Here is a 23,255-nt window from a genome sequence, read left to right as displayed (position 1 = left end):
TATTATTGACCATTTGAAAACAAGAAATAATTTGTAGAATTTTAATCTTCTTGTATGTCAGTTACAGTAATAAGCAAGTGATACCCATTGTCGCAGGGTTTTAAATAATTAAATGAATATGATGCTTACATAAACATCCTCATCTGGACAAGACAGTGATGTGTTTATTGAAAGAGTCATGGTCTGGAAAAGCTTACCTTGGTGCGGGGATGGAAATTGCGAAACGCACTGGTCTTGAAAACGGTTCTGTTTCTCCGGCAAATAATAGCAGCCGCCATGATTACCACGACTATAACTAACGATACGGGAATCAGGACCGCCAGGATCCAGACGTTACTCGGCATACTCTTGACCACCGCTGTTTACACACAAACACATCAGACAAATAAAAAAAATCATTCAGACATCAGAAATTATGTTTGATATGTTTTTAACCACACTGTAACTTGTTACTCCCAAATAAACTATTTTTTTCTCTAATTTAGTAGTTTTTAGTAATAAATGCAACCCAGGCTCATTACTAATATACATATATACATACTATACTATACTATATACATTTCTGGGGGTCGCAAAATATGTCAAAGGAGGTACTTTTTTTTTTGTAGTTTTTTTTTTCCCGCAAATTCACCAGAGGCAGATGCGTACACTTTTTCAGACGTCAAATTTCTCTCGTAAGTGTCTGACTGGGTCACACTGACTGACCGACCGATCCCCACACCCACCCTTCTCTAAACCCAACTGACTGTTTTCAAAAGCAATCCAGAAAAAGAAAAGCCCTTGTGACCGCCTGATTTTTACCACCTTTTTAGATCTTACCACATTCTAAACCTGTTGTTTATAAGGTTGTAAAACAACCTGTTGTTGTTTTAAATGCTTTCTGGAACTGTTCTTCACCGGACTCATACCCTGTCATTGCGGTCAACTCCTCTGCATCTCAAGTCGGGCGGCGTACATGGCGAGCAACTGGGCAAACCGGTAAAAGCAGAAAAGTGGTCCACACAAAGGTAAGCAGTCAGCTAGAAGTGCGAAAAGAAACAAAGCCGTCTGCGGCATCATACCGCCCCATAGCATTTGTTTTAAAGACGAAATGCAGCTCTGGCTACAAAATCCATACTAAAATGTAAATGAGGGTATTTTTTCACAATGAGTCTGCAATGCATAAATTATGCTGAAAATACTTAAATTTAGATTTTTCTGTGTAATGGATGCAGGACACTATGTTCTTAAACATGACAATGAGTTCACTGTACTCAAATGGCCTCCACAGTCACCAGATCTTAATCCAATAGAGCACCTAGATGCAAATCGGCAGCAACTGCGTGTTGCTAATATGTCAATATGGACTAAAATCTCTGAGGAATATTTCCAGTACCTTGTTGAACCTATGTTATGAAGGATTAAGGCAGTTCTAAAGGCAAAAGGGTGTTCAACCCGGTACTAGTAAGGTGTACTTAACAAAATGACTGAACGTATACAGTAATCCAGTAATTATATACAGTATACAGTAATTACATAATTTAACTTTCTTTCAAAGTTTACTGACATTATCCAGATCAATTTGTTCTGACTCGGTTTAACAGCAAATATCTGAACTCTCGTCATATTTTATTACCATGTTCTACACCACAGGAAACAAACTGTGATGATGTGAGAAGCGTTAAAGTTGTCTGAACAGTGTTCGGTTTGGCTACATAAGAAATCAATCGATTCATTCCAGGAGTTTGCACATGATTTCCGACACTTGCGTCTCCACTTACAGTAATCCAGCCCTCCTCTGTCTCCAACTGTCTGTGGTTTGCTCCTAATGAGCTGAATCTGTCTTTGGGCTGTAGCTCTTATCTGAGAGATTAAACCCCCACTGCTGGGTCTGATTGTGTTTTATTCATACAAAACTGGGGCTTTGCTCGTCTCTGGCAGACAAAACCAGGCTCTACTCCCCAGTTGAGAGCTCAGTAAACTTGTGTAAACTCTCTACACCCAAATCCCCTGAGGTTTCTCCAGAGTAGCTGTAGACCTCATTTGGAAGAATAAGTCAGCATTATCAAGCTCATTTTTTTGGCTCCTTGTTGAGACAAAGCAGAATTTTCGGGTCATTTTTGGTTCATTAATGCAGAGTTCTGCATGCAGCTAAAACATTTCTGATAGCTGTTCTTGCTTTATAAATATTACAGTGATGGCAAAGCGAAGCTGGATACTTTCGCGCTGAGTTGTTAAGTGATGCTTTTTGGATTAGATGTTTTTTTTTTAAGCATTTTTTCAAGCACAACAGAACATTTATGTTACGTTATTATGTAGACTTCTTACAGGTAAACTGCCCAGCAGGCACACAACATCATAAGACGTTAATATTAGGTTAGATTTAGGTCATGGCATCAGGTGACCAAAATTCAATGTTTAAGGACGTCATTTTGATATTTAATAATGATGTAAAATTACATTAATATTTGGTTGATTTTAGGTTGTATTGGAAAGTGACCAAAGTCCAACATCTGATAGAGGCCATAGTGGTAACGCCCAGACAACGTCAAGGTGTAACATGATTAAACGTTGATATTTGGTTGATTTTAGGTTGATTTTAGGTTGGACGTTGGACACTGACGTCGGTCTGACGTTGGGTTCTGACGTCAACCAGATTTTCCTTTCCAAACGAAATCCAACATCCCCACTATGCTGGGGTACAATCTCAATACGACGTCATGTTGATGTCCTTTGCCTGCAGGGTGTATTGTCACCTAGCATACGTTTGGTTTCAGCTGTTGGAAATACAGTTACACCAAAGTAGTACTACAAGGTAAAGTCATCATAAAGTAGTGTGCCAGTGTACTGAAAGGTAGTGTGCCGGTCTGTTTTCGTGAGTATTGCTGGGCTCAAATTGAGCAGGTTTTAGGTCTAAATATTCAAGAAAGGATCCCCAGACAGCGAATCATTTTCCAGTAGAATTGGTCCTTAAAAATCCAGACAAGAAAAGGAGGAGATTAATTATTGGTGTGTTTTAATACCAATTTAAAAAAATATATTGTATGGTTTTATTTAATACTGTTTGACTATTTGGCTACAGTTATTTCTAGGTAAGGGCCTGTTATGATTAACTCTTTTTTTTTTTAAGCGCACTGTGTCGCAATTATACAAAATAATTTGAGAAATCACTGATGTCAGTTGTACAAACTATTTTGGGGCAGCAGAGGCTGCTGTGTACGTTTTTTGAGATCTCAAATTTTGCTGGCGAGTGCCATACGGTCCTACTCTTCTTGCGTAAATCCACCAGAGGTCGCTGTCGACTGACTGACCAATTGACTGACCCACCCTAGTCCTTCCCTAAGCTCAACCAATTGTGTTTTCAAAAGCACAGATTGACCTGTTCTTCGCCAGACTCTAACCCCTCTTCGACTCCTTTGTGTGTTTTAAGTGCACCAACATACATGGCGAGCTATGGGGACTGATAACAGCGTTAAAGCCATCCATATAAAGTTAGGCGCTCAGCTGGTAAGGGCGAAAAGGAATGAAATCATACTGTCTCGAGTGTTCAAAATGCTTACATACATACTTACAGCCGTACATATTTCTGGCTACATAATTCGCGATCTCCAGAAATGTATATAGGGCTAAGTTTTTAGAATAAGCCTGTGTTGGTTTTTCATCATGGCAAAAAAGTTGTCGGGCTCACATTAGAAGAAGTTTGATGATTTAGCATGTAAAATCAGCCATCAGTAACAGAGAGAGGTCTGATTGGCTGTTTAGCTGCCAATCTAAGCACGAGAACAAATTCTGAAGTTTCTAAACTAAGCAAACAAGTCAAAATGGAACACAAAGAATCTGGCTGTTAATTTGTTGCATTACTTAAATATTTGCAAACAACATTGATTATCCCCCTGCGGTGAGTGAAAAGTATTATGAAAATGATATGTAAACAATTTGTTTTACAGTTTGTATGTGTGCAGTACTAGTTCTGGTTTATCTTTGTGGAATAAGAATACAGATACTGCCACCTGCAGGTGTGGACATATACATCTTCTCACGCAGGCATACACTGTAGGTTCTTGCTTCAGTCGGCTGTTGCCTGTTTGTTGTGTTCACATGCATCTTTTTGGTCCAGACAGGACACGATGTGACAACACAGTCAGTTTTTATCGCCACTAGTTGACATAAAACTGTGTTCGGGAATTTACTAGTTATATTTTGAGAGCTCTTCAAATCACTTTCCTCAAGTATATGAGTATTAGCTTAGCTAATATAACCAAAAATATTAACTATAACGTTAACTAATCACTATTGACGCTTTAAACATATAGTTCTAGATACATTTTACAGTAAATACTCACACAGTTATTTCTGCAGATTAATGATACAAAAGAACTAGGCTAGATGAGTGAAATATGTGCATACCCTCAGCTTGAATCTGGATGAAGTAGCCTAGAGTGAGAGCCATAGTCTGAGAGTCCACCGTGTTGAGGGTTTTAGCTGCAGTAGTGCCGGTTATTGGAGAACCGTTCATTTGTATGTAGTAGGTCAGCTCAGCTGGATTCTTAGGGCCAGAGAGTCGCCGGATACTGACCATCTGTATGAGGAAAACACATTTGAAGATGCTTAGAAAACACCCCCAAAAAATAGACTCTAACGTGTAAATAAACCCTTTTATGATTGGCTAACATACTGTATTTGCATGCAAAATGAGCAACATTGTCGATAATTTGAAATGACCATTATGTTTAGTTTTAGCATGATAGGAACCATGAACTTTTCTTTCAAACTTTCAAATAGGCTGCAGATTGTACTGGGGCAGGACTTTGCCATTTTAAAGCATCTGATTTGACAAAAATTATCAAAGTTCAGGTTGAGTCATCAGTATTTTTGATCCATTCTCTCAATGAATTCCAAGCAATAATATACTTAGTTACGGTAATTCGGTGCCATAAAACATTTTGTAACTTGTTAATTAGTTACAGTCAAATTGCAGTGGAGCTATCTCCTTCTAAAGCATTTGATTGGACACAAAATCGGTAGTGCAATGCGAGTCATCAATTTCAGATGAAGCAAACCAGCAAAATGTAAACGCTAAAGTTACAAGCAATTATATACTAGGTTACAGTAAATAGCAGCTGTGAAAACATGTTGTGACTTGCTATTACGTTGCAGTCATATTGGGGCAAAAGCGGTCACTTCCTAAAGTGTTCGATTGGACAAAAAAATCCTTAGTGCAGGATGAGTCATCAATGTTCTTTCAAGTGACGAAAACCTGTAAATTGTACACTCTAAAATTACAGGCAATTATATAATTAGTTATAGTAATTCGCAGCCATGAAAACATTTTGTAGCTTGCTAATTAATTGCAGTCAAATTGGGGTGGAGCTATCTCCTTCTAAAGCATTTGATTAGACAAAAATTTGGTAGTGCAATGTAAGCTATCAATATATGTATCCCCCATGTTTTTCAGGTGAAGCAAACCAGCAAAATGTAAACGCTAAAGTTACAAGCAATTATATGCTTAGTTACAGTAAATAGCAGCAGTGAAAACATGTTGTGGCTATCTAATAAGTTGCAGTCATATTGGGGCAAAAGCTCTCATTTTCTAAAGTGTTTGATTGGACAAAAAATCCTTAGTGCAGGATGAGTCGTCAATATTTTAAGTCCGTTTTTTCAAGTGACTTGTAAAACCTGTAAATTGTAAATGCGATTATATACTTAGTTACAGTAATTCGCAACCATGAAAACTGTTTGTAGCTTGTTAATTAGTTGCAGTAATATTGGGGTGGGCTGTCTTTCATTTTAAAGCATTTGATTGAACAAAAATTCCTTAGTGTGGGATGAGTCATCAATATATGTGTCCCGTATTTTTAGGTGAAGCAAACCAGCAAACTGTAAATGCTAAAATTACAAGCTAATTACATAACTTAGTAACAGTAATTCGCGGCCATGAAAACATTTTGTGGCTTGCTAATTAGTTGCAGTCATATTGAAGCAGTGCCGTCTCATTGTAAAGCATTCAATTGGACAAAAAGTCCTTAGTCCAGGATGAGTCATCAATATATTTAGCCTGTTTTTTCAAGTGGAGAAAACCTGTAAATTATAAGTGCTAAAATTGCTAGCAATTAACAAACTGAAGTCACACCTGGACAGTGTAGTCGCCTACAGTCGTGGCTCTCCTGAAGCGGAGGCCGTGTCGACTGGCAACCAGAAAGAGCTCCGCCAGACGCTGCTCCATTAGACTAGCAAAGCTCTGATAACTCCCCTCAAGAGAAGAGCTGTCAACGTCTTGAATTACTGAAGAGAGAGTGAGAAAAAGAGAAAGACAAAGAGGGATGAAACAAGGTGACAAAGTGAACTTTCATACAAAAAAAAACTGCAATTACTATACAGTTGACCTTGGTAAAAAGGATCCGTTTTTCTGACAGTGATATAAAGGGGAGAAAGAGGAGGAGGAAAAGCTAGCTAAGGCAACAGAGAGAACATTAAGTGCAAGAACTTCAAGCTAGAAATAGCTTTTTCACACTCAATATTCTGATCCAATGTGAACTCTCTAAATCAGTTGATGGGGAAGCTAAATAATACATCAATACGCTTTTTTTTCTGAAGAAAGAAGCCTCTGCATGTTTTAAAAGACTTTAAGAAGTGAGAAAAAAATGTCAGCTCAGCTTAATCACATAACACATGCTGGCAAATGGCTGTCTGGGTGCTGGTTAGCCACTGAACTGTTAAGGTAATTACCTGTGATTACCCAGTAATCTCGAGTTGCTACTGAAGTGTTAAGGTTGTGGTATTCTAGAGCTGTAAAAAAAGACATATTTATGTTATTAAATGACTATTCTGAAAATTGAATGCATTTAAAATGAAATAACATTCTGTTATCACTTCATCTAATTGGTTTTATTTAGAAAACAACTTGATGCATTACAAAAAAGTAATGATGAGGACCCACATTAAGTAATATGCTAACAGACATAAATTATTTGGCATACATATATAGTACATCCATGGGATTTAGTTTGCTCCATCATACATATCTTTGTAAAAAAATATATATATAAAAAAAAAAAGACATTTGTTATTTTGAAATTATTACAAAACATCTAATACAATATAAAATGTACTTTCAACTATCAATAACACCATATTATGTATTATTATACAAAATAATAGCGTACTTTTATTTACATAAGTTACATACATTATGATAATTATTTAAATATACTGACGTGTTATGTTACTATATTCAAGCAATAATATGAAACATTATATTAAAAAACATTAATTACTTAACATATTAATATTAATTATTACATAACATTATTATTATCATCATTTAATATAATATAAACCATTTATTTTTTAAATGTATACTATATACAATACTGTAATGTTTTAATACATGATACATGCACTTAGAAACAGCATAAGTGATGTGTACTAAAATGTTTATTAAATACATATTAAATGTGAAATATTATATACATTTACTAAATATTATATTATATTATATTATATTATATTATATTATATTATATTATATTATATTATATTATATTATATTATATTATATTATATTATATTATCAGTGCTTCCCACATATAGACTTTATATATTAACGACCGGCAAAGTATATTTAGTGACAATTTTTGTTTTTACTATTAATATCATACTTTTACACGATTACATAGTGGAAAATCTTCTCTCCTTTACCCATTTCATAGTGCTTGTTCTGTGTGCACAAGAACTGTCAACACTCTTGCAGTCTCACGTGCAAACCTACAGAGACCGGCACCTTTTTTTCCGTTCGGCAGGTGTTTCTAATTCTACTAAAATGTCCAGTTTTTGGTTTTGCTTTAATTTTCTAAGAGCGAGAGAGACATTAATAATTAATTCTTTAAACTAAATTACTCAGAAAAACTTCACTAAATACTCTGAGAGGATGAAATTACATCTAATATGGCTGCAGAATATGTATACACCATTAGAAATGTGCAATCTACTCATTTGTTTTATTTAAATAATCTATTATTTTTATTCTTGTCTATTATTATTATGAATATATTAAATAGTTGTTTTTTTAGATCAGGTTAAAGATGTGTTTCAAACCGCAAGTATATTTCAAACCTGTGGGAAGCACTGATTATATTATATTATATTATATTATATTATATTATATTATATTATATTATATTATATTATATTATATTATATTATATTATATTATAGTATTATCTATATGATATATTTTATATTAATATATATATATATATATATATATATATATATATATATATATATATATATATATATATATATATATATATATATAAAATTACAAACTGATTACAAATTGTACTAATATGAATTTATGATGTTATATGTAATCATATTATATTAAACTTGTGGAATTTATGTGTAAGGTATTTTAGCAATCATGCTCAGATAACTAAAATCAATTTTCAGCCAATATGTTTTAAAATATTAACATTTAATTGCTTATTGGTGTCAAAGTGTCCATAATAAGTGTATCCAAAGTGAGCATTAAATTATTAAAAGCACTGTATATCAAAAAAAGAGTTAAAACAACAATCTTAATGCATATGAACATATAAAGTAAACTATGTAAACTAAACATGACAACATAAGCTAAAAGCAAGCCCGAACTTACGCTCAGCGATGATCAGAGGAGGGAAAAAGAGAAAGTAGCCCACCAATTCAGCAGTAAGCTGGTTAAGTAGACCGCTGGACACAGTACCGTTCAATGGAGAGCTGCCGTTCCACACTACATACACCAGCGTGACTGCCAGCGAATTCCCTGTTTGATACGTGTTCAGAATCTGTCCGGAAAACACAAAGCAACAATAAATCCAAATCCAACAAACAACTCCTCAGAGGAACGCCGTTATCAGACCTCTGAAGACGAGTCATTTATCAAACTTTGTTTTCAAGTTCAATCGAAAAAACTACCTCAACAGAAAGAGTCCCGTAGGAGTCCTCTACTTTCTCCTGCGCCTCAGCAAAAACATTTTCCAACCGTTGCTCCATCATTTGGATGAATCCGCAAGACTTGATGTTATCTGCTGGACCTACAAACCTAAGAACTATATGTAATAACCAAAAAAACAGATGCTCAGTTGTAGGGTTGCATAATATATCGCTTCAGCATCAATATCGCAATGTGATCATTCGTGATAGTCACATCGTGGGTATACACAATGTTGAGTCTGGATTATAAATAATCATTTTGCAAGTGCTTTTTGAGGCCTGTGACTGTGTTAGGGTTTTAAATGGGATATTGTACCGTTTTTAATTTATTAACAATTAATTTGATTGAACTGTTTATACACCGAAGACTTTGCATTAATATTTTACAGTTGATTATTCAATTACTGTTTACCTGAATACAGTTACAGAATACAGAAAACTCCTCGGGAAAGCAATAAAATGCAGTATATTTAATTAGTATCTGTTTCTTTATTGAATTTATCTATGCTTGTAGATTGTTTATTATATTTTATGCACTGCTATACACAATCATCCAAATCAATCTGAAATTATAAGTTCTTTCCATATAGTTATTCAACTAATCTAGTGAAATTGTATTCATATCGCAATATACAGTCAGAATTATTAGCCTCCAGCTGAATTATAAGACCCTGTTTAATTTTTTTTCCCAGTTATATATATTATATATATTAGAGAATATTTATTCAACACATTTCTAAACATACTAGTTTTAATAGCTCATTTATAATTTAGTTTTAGTTTATTTGTTTACAGGGTCAATGCACATTAATAAACATTACTGTAAAATGTGCCAGAATTAGCCAAGAATGGCTATTTTTCATCCGTAGACCCTTTACAGAATGTTAAAAAGTCACACCTAAAATAGAAGCACAACATTAAACATTAAATACACTTTCATAAGAAATACAGTTAAAAAAGTAAAGAAAAGAAAAAAAGAAAAAAAAAAGAACAGACTGATGGGAGCAGAGGACAAAAAGCCAAAGACAACAGTACAAATGTGTCAAGAATACAGTACTAATGCTGACAATGCTGATTTGTCAATAACCAATTTCTAATATGAGACTGAAAAGAACGAAAAGTGCATGATCTTCTAATTGTGGGTGGGATGGAGTTCCATTCCCTAGCAGCTCTCACTGAAAATACAGATTGACTGAATTTGCTTTTTTTGAGAGGAATAATGCAGTCTCCTCTGTCACCTCCTCTAGTAGTTCGGTGAGCAGTTGTTCTAATATTTATAAACTGATTTAATGGTGAAGTCGGGTTATGTAAAGTCTTAAACATTAAACAGATATGTACATATTTAATTAAATTTTCCCAACTATGCAGGTTGTATTTCTTTAATATTAAACAATGGTGATATTGAACTGATTTCTTATCAAGGGTTTTTATGGATTGTTTGTATAAAGATTTAAGTGGCTTCAGAGTAGTGATGCTGGCGTGGGACCAAGTGGTTAAACAATAAGTGATGTGAGAAATGATCATGGAGTGATAATAGATTAGAGCAGCCTCACATGACATCTGATCACGAATAAATCTAAAATTTGCTAAACTGAATCTGACCCGGTTACAAACCTTTTTAACCTGAGACTGAAATGATAGTTTTGAATCTATTAAAACTCCAAGGTACTTGTACTCAGATACAACTTGTAATCTTTCCCCTGATACAAATACATCTGGTACTACACTTAGCCTACCATTCTTAGAAAAAAACATACACACGGTTTTAGAGATGTTCAACTGTAAACAGCATTGATCTAACCAGGCTGAAAGATGTACCTGATTTATTTTATCTTTGCCATAATGAAATTAAATAATTGTAACAAACAGAACTGACAACCACTCATCCAACCTGCAGAGGGAGTCCTCACTGGAATTCTGACTGTCAGTTCTTCTTTGGTTACTTTCTGTTTGGTGGTCATATTAACCTGGCCACACCAAACACTCAGGCTGCGTCCGAAACCGACTACTACTCAGTAGGTACTGCATTTGAATTTAAACGTACTACTCGGCCATTAGAAAAGTGCGTTCTATAAAGTATAAACGTGAAAAGTAGTGGTGGGCAAAGCGAGGCTTCGTGAAACACTGAAACAGTCGAAGCAAATGTGTCGAAGCTTCGAAACGTTTCGAAACCCCACTCTACAGTGACATCTAGTGGTCATTTTTTATGTATTGCACTAAAACAGCTTCAGCAAAGAACAGTTGAACAAATTGAGGGATTAAGCCCAACTTTGTATTTTGAATCCTTAAAGTAACATAGTATAGTGGTTAAGGTGTCAGCCTTCCATGCGGGGTTAATAGGTTTCGAAGCTACACTATGGCAGATGTTTTGAAATGCTTTAAAACCAATTGGTAATGCTTTGCTCTTGTATCGTTTTGTTTCAACATTGGTCTGATATCCGAATGAACAATTTGTTAATAAATATGTCTTGTTTTTGTCTTAAAACAGGGTTGTTGCTAGATCAAAAACGGTGGCCTGAAGTTATCAAGAATTATTTATATTATTCATTAAATTTCCCATTTATTGTATTTTATTAATGTCTACCTAAACCTATCCATACTGTAAAAATATTTATTATTGTTTTACAGTGTTACAAAAATGATGCTAAATTGATGGCGTAACTGCAGCTGTATCCTATTTAGGCTACACAAAACAGAAACATGATTAAATTCATAAAACCATGATTTCAGAGTATTTGTACAAGTCAGGATTCGAACCCAAAACATCATGCAAAGCATAGGATCAAGAAGCAAACACACAGTCCTCTAAGCCATATGACACAGAGAATAGTTGATGACCTTGGCAGTCAAATGAGGATTGGCCAGGTCTCGAAACGTTTCTAAGCTGATCGATGCTTTGAATCGCTTTAGTCACGTGACTAGGTGTTTCGAAACACTTTAGTCACGTGACTTGGGTGCTTCGGATCATGCTTCGGTGCAGTGTTTCGAAACACTTGCGCTTCGGGATCTCGACACTGTGTCGAAACATCAGTTTCACGTCAGCCATCCCTAGTGAAAAGTATGAATGGAATTTGGACGTACTACATCCGCCATTTTGTCATGGTCACGTGTTCTACCTGCGTCAATTGCGTCACTTTACTCCCATTCATGAATTTGCTCGCAGGGCATCATGGGATAGCGCAGCATGCATGGGATGCGCACCTCAGAATCTCACCAGAAGTTGTAAGCCATCCGGTTACTTCACACATACTGATTTTCGAATTCTATGAATTCAGACATACTACTCGGCTCGCATACTGATTTTAGCGTACAATATAGTATGGAAGTATGCGGTTTCGGACGCAGCCTCAGTGCGAAGTATTGCCAGTATCTGCTGCCTTACCAAGCGTATTCTTACTGTTTGATCATATTCTTACTGCCTTTTGTTATGACCTTTGAGCCTGTTATTTTTGACTACTGATTTTGGAAGACTGTTTTTGCCTTGTTTGCCTTGGTGAACACTCTTTTTGCAATTTTGATCCTGCATGCTTTTTGACTACGATTTAGCCTGGTGTTTTGGATTTGTTTGCTAATAACTATTAAAATTCTTGCATTTGGATTCCATCTGTCTCCTTGTCGTCACCACCGCCATTGTCACAATAATATTTGACGAGATATTTTTCAAGACACTTCTATGCAGCTTAAAGTGACATTTAAAGGCTTAACTAGGTTAATTAGGGTAACTTGGCAGGTTAGGGTAATTAGGCAAGTTATTGTATAAAGATGGTTTGTTCTCTAGACAGTTAGAAAAACAATTAGCTTAAAATGATGTTTAAAAAATTAAAAACTGCTTTTATTCTAGCCGAAATAAAGCAAATAAGACTTTCTCCAGAAGAAAAAATATTGTCAGACATACTGTGAAAATTCCCTTGCTTTGTTAAACATCATTTGGAAAATATTTAAAAAAGAAAGAAAAATTCAAAGGGGGCTAATAATTCTGACTTCAAATGTATATCGCAAAATTAAAAAATACCGCAATGTTAGATTTTTTCAATGTCGTGCAGTCCTGCTCAGTTTTTTAGTTCCTAAGTATCAAAGTGCTATATCATCCCCTTGTTTTGGCATTTTCTCATCCAATGAACGGTCGTTTAATTCCCCTATTGTAATCCTTAAATAAATGAATATGCTACTCGTTTAGGCATTTAACGAAAATATTTTTTAATTGTGTGATATATTGTCATTAATTATTATTGTGACAAGTCATATTATAGTCATTTTAAGACCATTTTATGCCAGTGATTGTATAATGATACACTTTCAAGGCAAACAAACTTGACATTCTTATGGGTCCTCATCAGACGAGAAGCACTGCGCCACTTGCTCTCGATTACTCACAGAATGTTTTCTATTAATTTTCTGCTCAAGTCGATTTTTTTTTTGCTCACACCAAAGGCATTCCATGCATTTACACTGAACTTTGCCTGAATAATTTAATTCATATTTGGTGTGAAGACTGTTTTATAAAAATTTTTAAGATCAACATTATTTATTGCACAATAAGTCAATATGCTGACTATTGCAAAAGGTCTCGATTCATTATTACATATTGCGATGTTAAGTCACCAGGGTCTATGTATATTCAATCCAACACCATAACAATGGGATATTTTGTACAAAAGTATAGATGAACTGATGATCATTTTACTGTTAGTGCCGTTGTCAAATTTCATTTCTCCTAACATTTTCAACATCTAATTATATAAGCGATCTTTTCCATATTCTCAAAACTATTTTTCAAAATCAGTATTTGAATCATTTAAGGCTTATTCACCAGATCAATTTTCAAGTTACAGAGACATTTATATTAGTATTTTTGAAATTGTGAGTGAAACATCACATTCACAAACATAATGTATCAGATGTTAATCAGATGTATCAAGTTTTTACGCAGCGGATGCCCTTCCAGCCGCAACCCATCACTGGGGAACATTTACACACACACACACTCATACACTACGGACAATTTAGCCCACCCAATTCACCTGTACTGCATGTCTTTTGACTGTGGGGGAAACCGGAGCACCCGGAGGAAACCCACGCAAAGGCAGGGAGAACATGCAAACTCCACACAGAAACGCCAACTGAGCCAAGGTACAAACCAGCAACCCAGCAACCTTCTTGCTGTGAGGCGACAGCACTACCTACTGTGCAACTGCCGCACCTCCTTTCACAATTCTTTTCATTATATCGTCAAAATGAATAGATGTTGGGATACAAAAAAGGTTGATGTTTTTTTTTGTTGTACAAAATCAGTTTTTTTTTTCCTATTTGGAATCAATAACTCTATTCATCATGTTCACTGATCTATTCACATGAAAGGCAATATCAAAAAAAGAAAAAAAAAAGACAGATGGAAAAGAGTCTCACCTGTTTTGAGCTGCAAGTGGATGCCGAGGGTGGGTAGCCATGAAGCCACTGGATTGGGGATGGCCAATACCACAGGAACATACTCTCTGATATCAGTCAATATCTTGTCAAAGCCATAGGAAACTAAAGTGTCTATTACAACCGACGCCACGAGCACAGCCTTCCCTCTCATGACGAAGTAGCCCACAGTCACATTAGAAGGAGTGCAGATGTCTTTTTCCATCTAGAGAGAACAATGATCACATACAATGTTTTCCACCATTTTTATCACATCTTTGGCAATTTTTTAGAGTAGTCCCATAAATAAATTTTAAGAATGTACACAAATGTTCAATAAGAAATTAATATCTTTAGTCGATTTTGTTCATTTATTAAAAGTGATTGTACAGATAGACACTTATGTTACCAAAAAAATCTAACTAAAACTGTTTTTCTAAAACATTCTATTAATTGTTTTAGGTTTTAGAAACAACAAATAATAACTTGACTTCCAGTTGATCATTTGATATCACAAGTGGCTTATATGAAAGGCAAAGGCCTCTAAATTTTGCTTATTTTACCAAAATAATATATGATCATACCTTGGTTTTTAATTATTTAATTAGGACAGTAAGGTCAGACTTGACTAGGGTCAATACACAAGATGTTTATCAGGTAGTGTACCATGATTTCTGTGAAGACTGTAAGAATCAATATGAAAATTCAGCTGTGAATCAATAGGAATAAAGGACATTAAGATGTTAAATTATGGAAGATTTCTTTTTCCAGATTTATTACAATACAAAAAGTAATTTAAGCTGTAAAATTCACAATATTAGTGCTGAATCTTCATTCAAAACTGATAACATGAGTCTTTAATTGTAAAATAAAATGTAAAATAATTCTAAAAAAATAATATTATTAACCCACAAAGTTTAAATAATAAATAAATTATTATATTTAAAGATATGAAAATCAAATAAAAATATGATTAAAAATGTTTTAAAATTGTTTTAATGAAAATAATATATATTTTGTTATTTTATTTAATAGCCAGTAAAGCTATAACTTTGTCAAATATTATTAAATTATATAAACTTCACATGCATATAATTCTAGCTATAAAATTAGCCTTAGTGTCACGATCACCAATGATCTACAACCAGAGATTGCTGGTAAATACACTCACATTCATATGAACTACATTTCCGCAATGTTATGGACTACAACACCCAGTCATGCAACACACAAACACAACTGGTTCCACATCCTGACTAATTACACTCTCACAGCTGAAGCTGCTCATGGACTGATTCAGGGACTATAAAAGCAACACACACAATGTGGCTAAGTCTTGTTATCTGTTAAGAGACATTACAACGCGTTTTCTTTGCCTTGCCTTCCGTGTTTTAAACCTTTACTTTGTTTTGTTTGATAATTCCTGTATGCTGCCTGCCTTCTGACCATTTGCCTGCTATTTTGACTATGATTCTTGATTGCCCTCATACATCTGTTTGCTTCTGTGTTGATCTGCTTGCCAGACCATCCTGTAAATAAAATCCTGCATTTGGATCCTCACCCCTGTTGTCAGTGTCACATCCCCCGTTACACTTAGACTTGTATATCTACAGTATATATTCCATGATGCAAGGATGGTGGCGTCAAAATGAAATAAACTAATGTGTGAAATATGCAAACAATGTCAATATTTTTTGAGTTGTTAGCTGACTGCCTTTGCTTTCTGAATTTATATTACGCTGCAATACTCACACAACTGCTCATACTGGCTTTGTTTATTGTTAAGTGCTTGAGGCAAATGCTAACACAAATCCCACATGAATAAATTTCATCATTTTGCGCCAAGCTGAGTGACCATTTCTCTATTTGACTCTGACAGAATTACACAAACGTGATGTATTTCTGTATCTTTGTGATTGTGTCGTCTCCTGCTGATCACCTCCAGGGTCTGTAATAATACAGAACCTCTGATCTGATGGACAGACGAGGAGGAGGAGAAAAAGAAGAGAAACATCACACGGACGAAAATAGAGAGAGAGATCTTCAAGAGAACAGATTGAGTCACACATTACAAAGCATAATAGGCACAGACGGCTGTTCTTCAAATGCTAATAACAACCGTCTCAGTGGTCATTCGCAATTAAAAGGACAGTACTCCCAAAAATGACAAGTCACTTATCAATTACTTACCATCATGTCATTCTTGTTTTACAATCTAAATGCTCTGATCTATGAGGCATTGTGTTTTTAGGCTTGTCAGTAAATGGCTATTGTTATGACTGGCTAACCATACCTAGCCAGGATCTTGATGTCAAAATGACATCACAAAACATGTCAATGATGCTAATGATTTGATGTTAATTGACTACTGTGATGTAAAAATTATATAAAATAAACTTGGTGTCAAAAAAGCACATTAAAAATCGATTACAGGACTGTCCTTTAATCAATGTCCCAAAATCAATGTTTTTTAATGGGAATTCAGTTAAATAAGGTTCATGGCTACCACAAATTAAGATACTTTCACATTTTATTCTATTACATAAAACACATCAGTTACATCACACTCTTGATTTTTTAAATCGGTTACGCTTCTTTAAAAAGACGGTGGCTATCAAGTTGCTTTATGGGACTACAGGCGGTGTCGGAGACATAATACGTCTTCAAGCCGAATTGGTCTGGAACACAGCCTGCTTGTGTTGGACATTTGGATTTGTGTGTTATTTAAGTATTTTCATAAATTATATTTTATAGTTTGTAGTATTTTTCTAATTGGGATTTCATATTGTGTGTAGATAATGCCTTTACTTGTAAAGACTGTCAAGACAGGTTTATTTGTTGATTTTTTATTTTAAGAAAATTATTTTATGAAGACACTGCTTAACAGTGCAGCTTTTCTCTTTCCTGCTCTCAGTAATGCAAACGTGTGAATAAATTTATAAAAATACATCAATTTTAACTGCAATTTTAATGTGATCAACTAATTTTTTTGGCTGTTTTTTTTTCTTCATCTAAACACGTTCTTCATCTGAACACTCTATCATAATTATAATATTTACACTCCTCAAAATGTATAGCATATGTGACAGTATGGGTTGCTTTTTGCTGTACTTCATGAGAAAAAAAAAAGAATATTGAATGTTGTTCTATATCCATGATGGAACTTGCAGGCATTTGATAGACCTGTCACTCATGCCTCATCACTAAGGCAAGTGGGTAAGCGGGCAGGTAAGCACATTTATAAAACATAAAACTTTGACAACAACCGTAAAGCAAAACAAATGTACTTTCCACATTAAAAAATATCCAGTGTATATATAATATATATATATATATATATATATATATATATATATATATATATATATATATATATATATATATATATATATATATATATATATATATATACAGATGTGTTTTTTGCACTGTAGTCCGTTTATAGCCTAATGTTCGCTTTTGAGTTCCTGCCTTTGCATTTAATATCCAAAAGTGCTTAAAGATGTATTTCCGTGTGAGGATTATCCGGTTGGACAAAATGTGCAATTGTAATGAACAGTGTTTGAACACAGAGCTTAATATTTGCAATCTTTCGAAAAGCATATAGGAAAATTCTATAGTTATTTTATCAAGGAAACGTTCGAGGTTACTAAAGTAACCCTTCGTTCCCCGAGGAGGGGAACGGAAGCACTATAAGTGGATTTGATTGTAAAATCCACGCATTGGGAGGTTCGGTTCAGAAGCTACTCGTCTGAAAGAGTATTGAACGGGCCAATTAAGAATGAATTGGCAGCGCAAGCCTGCGCAGGTGAGCGGCATAAGCAATCAACTGAGTATATAAGCTCACCTGGCGCAGCAGACGCTATCCTTTTTAAGCTGAAGAGACTTTCAACAGCTAAGGGACAGTCATTATGGCGACGGAGTATAGTGCTTCCGTTCCCCTCCTCGGGGAACGAAGGGTTACTTTAGTAACCTCGAACGTTCCCCTTCGGGGGGAACTTCAGCACTATAAGTGGATTTGATTGTAAAATCCACGCATTGGGAGCCCATTGAAAGCGCCATAATGACTGCACCTTACCAACACCCCCGATGAGGAGATAGTCAAGCAAGCGTGACGCACCCACATCATGGGGGGCGCGGTCCTCCAACGTGTCCCTGGCCCTAATTTATCCTACTTCAACAGAAGTTTTACGGATTTATATATATTTTTTGGGAGTCGTGAGCATCTAGATAATTCTAGGAAAATACGACAGTACGTTGGGAAGCGTGCAATCCCAATAGGGAGGACGCTGCGGAGGCCATCCGTTACCCAAGGGGGGATAGATGGCAGAATTTACATATGGACTAGCCCTAAAAAGGTGGAGTACGCATAGCAAAAGAGTGGTTAGCGGGGAGGGAAGACACGGGTCCGCCCAGGGGGGGGGGACTTAACCGTGGCTGAATAAGCATATGGGATCGCCTAGTGGGGACCACGCATAGCAGGCACCTTTACCCAAAACGCGGGCTGACCAGCGGGCAGACCTACAACGTAGTGGGCCAGCAAGTGACTCCTCCGCTGAGTCAGTGCTGGGGGCCACGGAGGAATCTGCAGGGCTCACCTGATGGGGAACTTTACTGACAGATAAAAAGGCGCACGTATCTCCGTGTTAGGGAAAATGGCGCAGCAAGCGTGTTTCAACACCCTACCGAATTGTTTCCTCAATCACCAAGGGTTACCTAATACCCTTGAGGAAACCGGCTCCACTCGCAGATTGTAAAACCTTGCAAATGTGTTGGGTGTCACCCAGCCCGCAGCTCTACAGATGTCTGTTAGAGGGGCGCCGCGTGCGCGCGCTCGAGAGGATGCGAAGCTCCAAGTGGAGTGCGCACGCGCTCTCGGGGGACGCGGCTCATCTCGGCTCTGATAGTGAAAGAAAGGCATCCACAATCTAGTGGGAACTTATTTCGGTACGGCACTTCCCTGCTGCCGACCGCTATAACAGACGAAGAGCTGCTCAGATGATCTAAACTCTGAGTGCGGTCCGGATAATACGCAAAACGCGAACTGGACAATAAATAAGGGCTGGGTCTGCCTCCTCCGAGGGCAGCGCTTGCAGGCTCACTACCTCGTATTAAAACGGAGTGGTAGGAACCTTGGGCACATATCGCGGGCGGGGTCTCATACGTGAGAGAAGCCAGCCCAATTACAGGCACGAGTCACTGACCGAAAAATGCCTCCGGGTCCCCGACCCTCTAATCGATATCAACGCGACCAGCAGAGCTGTCTTCAGGGACAGAAATATACTGAGTCGAGGATCGAAGGGATCTGACGCGGCTTGTGTAGCGAGGGCGAGATCCTAAGAGGGCATGAGAGGGGGCGGGGTGGATTAATTCGCTTAACGCCCCTGAGGAACCGGATGATGAGGTTATGCGTTCCCACGGTGCTGCCAGCCACCGCGTTATGAGAGCGGAGATGGCAGCCACGTAACCTTGAGTGTGGAGGGCGACAGCCTGCTCTCCAACTTCTCTCGGCGTAAAGAAAGCACAACGCTGATCTGGCAAATTACGGGGGTCTTCTCAGCGAGAGACACACCATTCAGTGAATAGACTTCACGTCAGGGCATAGGCGCGCTCGGGGAGGGGGCTCTAGCCCGAGTGACGGTATTAGCCACCGCAATCGGAGGTTACCTAAGTCTTCCTCGCGTCTAAAAATCTCTTCAAAGATCGGCGAGGGTGCCAGGTGGTGCCCTGTCCCTGAGAGAGTAGGTGCTCTCTCGAAGGGACTGCCAGGGGAGGGCTATCGCGAGGGAGAGCTCTGACATCCATGTCCGGTTGAGCCAGAGGGGCGCAACCAGCAACCTGTTCCTCGTCCTCCCTGACCATGCACAGTAACTGCGCGAGCAGGCTCACTGGGGGAAACGCGTATTGCGCGTGCCCCGAGGCCAGCTGTAAGCCAGTGCATCCGTGCCGAGAGCACTCGGTCAGGGAAAGAACAACTGGCAATGAGCGATCTCGGGGGAAGCAACAGATCAATCTGGGCTTCCCCGAATCGCGCCCATATCAGCTGAACAGACTCGGGGTGGACTCTCCATTCTCCAGGACGCAAGGCTGCCGTGAGAGCGCATCGGCTGCACGGTTGAGCTTGCCTGAATATGAATGGCGTGCAGCGATTTCAGCCGCGGATGACTCCAGAGGAGCAGACGGCGGGCGAGCTGAGACATGCGGCGAGAGCGCATACCCCCTATACGGCTGATATACGCCACCGCCGCCGTACTGTCCGTCCTGACCAGCACGTGTTGCCGCTCCAACACCGGAAAAAAACGGTGGAGAGCGGGGAACACTGCCAACAGCTCCAGGCGATATGCCAATGCAACTGGGTACCTTTCCACAGGTCCGCAGCCGCATGCCCGCAACGCACAGCCCCCCAGCCCGTGTTGGAAGCGTCTGCTGAAACGACAACAAGACTGGACGCCTGTTCTAGAGACACCCAGGCCTGTAGGAACGAGGGGTCGCTCCAAGGGCTGAGGGCGCGGCGACACAGCGCAGTAACAGAGACTCGGTGTGCGCGCGCGTGCCATGCGCGTCTGGGGACTCGATCGTGAAGCCAGTGCTGAAGTGGTCTCATATAGAATAATCCGAGCGGCATGAAGCGGCTGCGGATGCCATATGCCCCAGGAGCCTCTGAAATAGTTTCAGTGGGACCACTATTTTACTGTCGAGCTCTCTCAGACAGTACAGCATCAGCTGAGCGCGCTCTCCGGAGAGGCGCGCTGCCATGGTGACCGAGTCCAGCTCCAGCCCGAGAGAAGAGATCCTCTGCACGGGGGCGAGTTTGCTCTTTTCTCGGTTGACCTGAAACCCCCACAGGTGGAAGTGCCAGAGCACTTTGTCTCTGTGCATAATCAACTCTGTGCATAATCAAAAGAGAGGGCAATTCAGCCAGTTGTAAAGAAATTGAGTATGCAGATGCCCGCGAGCCGAAGGGGCGCTGAGGCACCCTCCGCGGGCTTGGTGAGGACCCGCGGAGACAGAGAGAGCCCGAAGGGGAGGGCTTTGTATTGCCAAGCTCAACCTTCAAACGCAAACCGCAGAAACTGTCGGTGGCGAGGAAGAGTGGAGACATGGAAATACGCGTCCATCAGGTCTAAAGCTGCAGACCAACCCAGAGGACGAACGCACCTGAGGATGCGCTTCTGCGTGAGCATTCTGAACGGCAGCTTGTGCAGGCAGCGGTTCAAAACGCGCAGATCTAGGATTGGCCGTGACCCACCGCTCTTTTTGGGCACGATGAAGTGTGTGCTGTAAACCCCGATCTCCATCTCGGCTGGAGGGAGCGGCTCGATTGCATCCTTCGCCAGGAGGACAGCAATCTCCTCTCGCAAGACAGGGGCGGACAGGGGGCTGACCCTGGTGAATACACACCCGTGACTTGGGGGGCCGTTTCGCGAACTGAATCGCATAGCCGAGTCTGATTGTGCGTATGAGCCACCGCGAAGAGCTGGCCCGCGCTAACCAGGCAGGCAGAGCTCTCGCTAATGGACTCATCGCTACAATCGCTGACGTACCAGCAGTGGGGCAGCGCGGAGTGGGTGTGCTGATCCGGGAAGCTCGCGGGTCCCACGGAAAAGCTGGAGGTGAGATATTTGCTCTCACTCCAAACCCGAGCTCCGGAGGGGAGGCTCGAGGGGTGGGAGAAAGGAGACCGTCCTCCCAGCGCTCGTGAGCCACTGGCGAAACGCACCGAATCTGCAAGCTGGAAAGCATAGCGTCCCAGACTGGCAGATTTCGGGCTGTCACATCTGGGGAAGTGAAAAGTGCCCTTTCATAATGTTTTCATGGCAGTAAAAAGTGCTGTTGGAAATGGGGCCCCGCCCTCCAGCGGGGAAAGAGCAAGTTCCCTCTTCTCCAGATGGCCTGTCCCAGGGGCGCTTCGCGGTCCGTTGCCGGACTAAGCGGCGTTCTGGGCAGGGGGGCTGCCTGCTTCCGAGGTGCCCGACGCGCTCGCTTCGCCGGAGGCGTGTGCGGAGCAGCTCTCGTAGGCGGGCGCCTTCGGCGAGGAGCAGGTATGAATGGCACGGCGGGCGGAGCGGGCTACGGACCGCCGATAAGACATCACCCACCAACTGCTCTCTCACCGCCTTGAATTCCTGGGTGAATTCACAGACAGTGTCGCCGAACCTGGCTGGGGATATGGGGAAGTCAAGAAAGCGGACTTTGTCGACTTTGCGCATATCAGCCAGGGGTGGCGCTCCTGGACCACTAATGTGGACATCGTCCTCCCCAACGCACACGCAGCGGACTCAGTAGTCCGAAGAGCTAAGTCGGCGGCGATGCGAAGCTCATAAGCCTGGGTTGGACCCACCCTCGTGCAGCTCGGCCAGCGCCTGCGCTTGGTAGCGCTGGTAGGTGGCTATCGCATGCAAGGCGGAAGCAGCCTGGCCCGCAGCTATGTAAGCTCTAGCTCCGAGGGAAGTAGATAACTTACAGGCTTTGGATGGGAGACGAGGCGAACCCGCCAAGAAGAGGCGCCGCGCGGATTTACCGCCATCGCGCACTCAACCTGAGGAATTGCCACATACCCCCTGGCTGTTTCACCGTCAAGAGTGGTTAGGGTGGAGGAACACGCAGCACGAGCAGAAAAAAGTGCTTTACAAGACCGCGTGAGCCTACTGTGCACCTCCGGGAAGAAGGGAACGCCCCTCTAGTCGGTCCGGCCGCGGAGCTGGGGGATAAACCATCTCCAACCCACGGCCGAAGCAGCCCGGGAAAGCACGGCTAACATGTCCGTTTCAGGATCCGTAGTGACAGCGCTCACCAGCCCGAAGGGGGCGAGCGGGTCTGGATCATCATCGGACAATGAAAGCCCACCCTCCGATGCCGCGGTGGACATCTGGTCTCCGGTGTCATCGGGCGTAAGGGCT

The 23,255-nt window shown here is 39.7% G+C and overlaps 2 protein-coding genes across 9 annotated transcripts in view; one reads left to right on the top strand and one right to left on the bottom strand.

The window, feature by feature from the left end:
• LOC147830838 (uncharacterized) overlaps window positions 1-23,255 on the top strand; it is a 688,366-nt gene that overhangs the window by 369,293 nt on the left and 295,818 nt on the right. The gene's annotated exons all lie outside the window — the stretch shown is intronic.
• The window catches only part of kiaa1549la (KIAA1549-like a), a 128,367-nt gene that overhangs the window by 43,421 nt on the left and 61,691 nt on the right, over window positions 1-23,255 (bottom strand). For all 8 annotated transcript variants that reach the window (XM_087312006.1, XM_087312007.1, XM_087312008.1 and 5 more), the window contains 7 exons: window positions 14,359-14,581; window positions 8,935-9,068; window positions 8,636-8,804; window positions 6,706-6,765; window positions 6,110-6,261; window positions 4,387-4,558; window positions 198-358 (listed from right to left, as the gene is read on the bottom strand). In XM_087312006.1, the coding sequence (XP_087168132.1) occupies window positions 198-358; window positions 4,387-4,558; window positions 6,110-6,261; window positions 6,706-6,765; window positions 8,636-8,804; window positions 8,935-9,068; window positions 14,359-14,581 (1,071 nt within the window). The remainder of the gene's footprint in view (window positions 1-197; window positions 359-4,386; window positions 4,559-6,109; window positions 6,262-6,705; window positions 6,766-8,635; window positions 8,805-8,934; window positions 9,069-14,358; window positions 14,582-23,255) is intronic.

The sequence above is a fragment of the Danio rerio genome, chromosome 25, assembly GCF_052040795.2.
Source record: "Danio rerio strain M-AB ecotype USA chromosome 25, GRCz13ab, whole genome shotgun sequence".
In the NCBI taxonomy this organism is placed as follows: Eukaryota; Metazoa; Chordata; class Actinopteri; order Cypriniformes; family Danionidae; genus Danio; species Danio rerio.
Note: the sequence above shows the minus strand (reverse complement) of the source record. Positions and strands in the feature narration are given on the sequence as shown.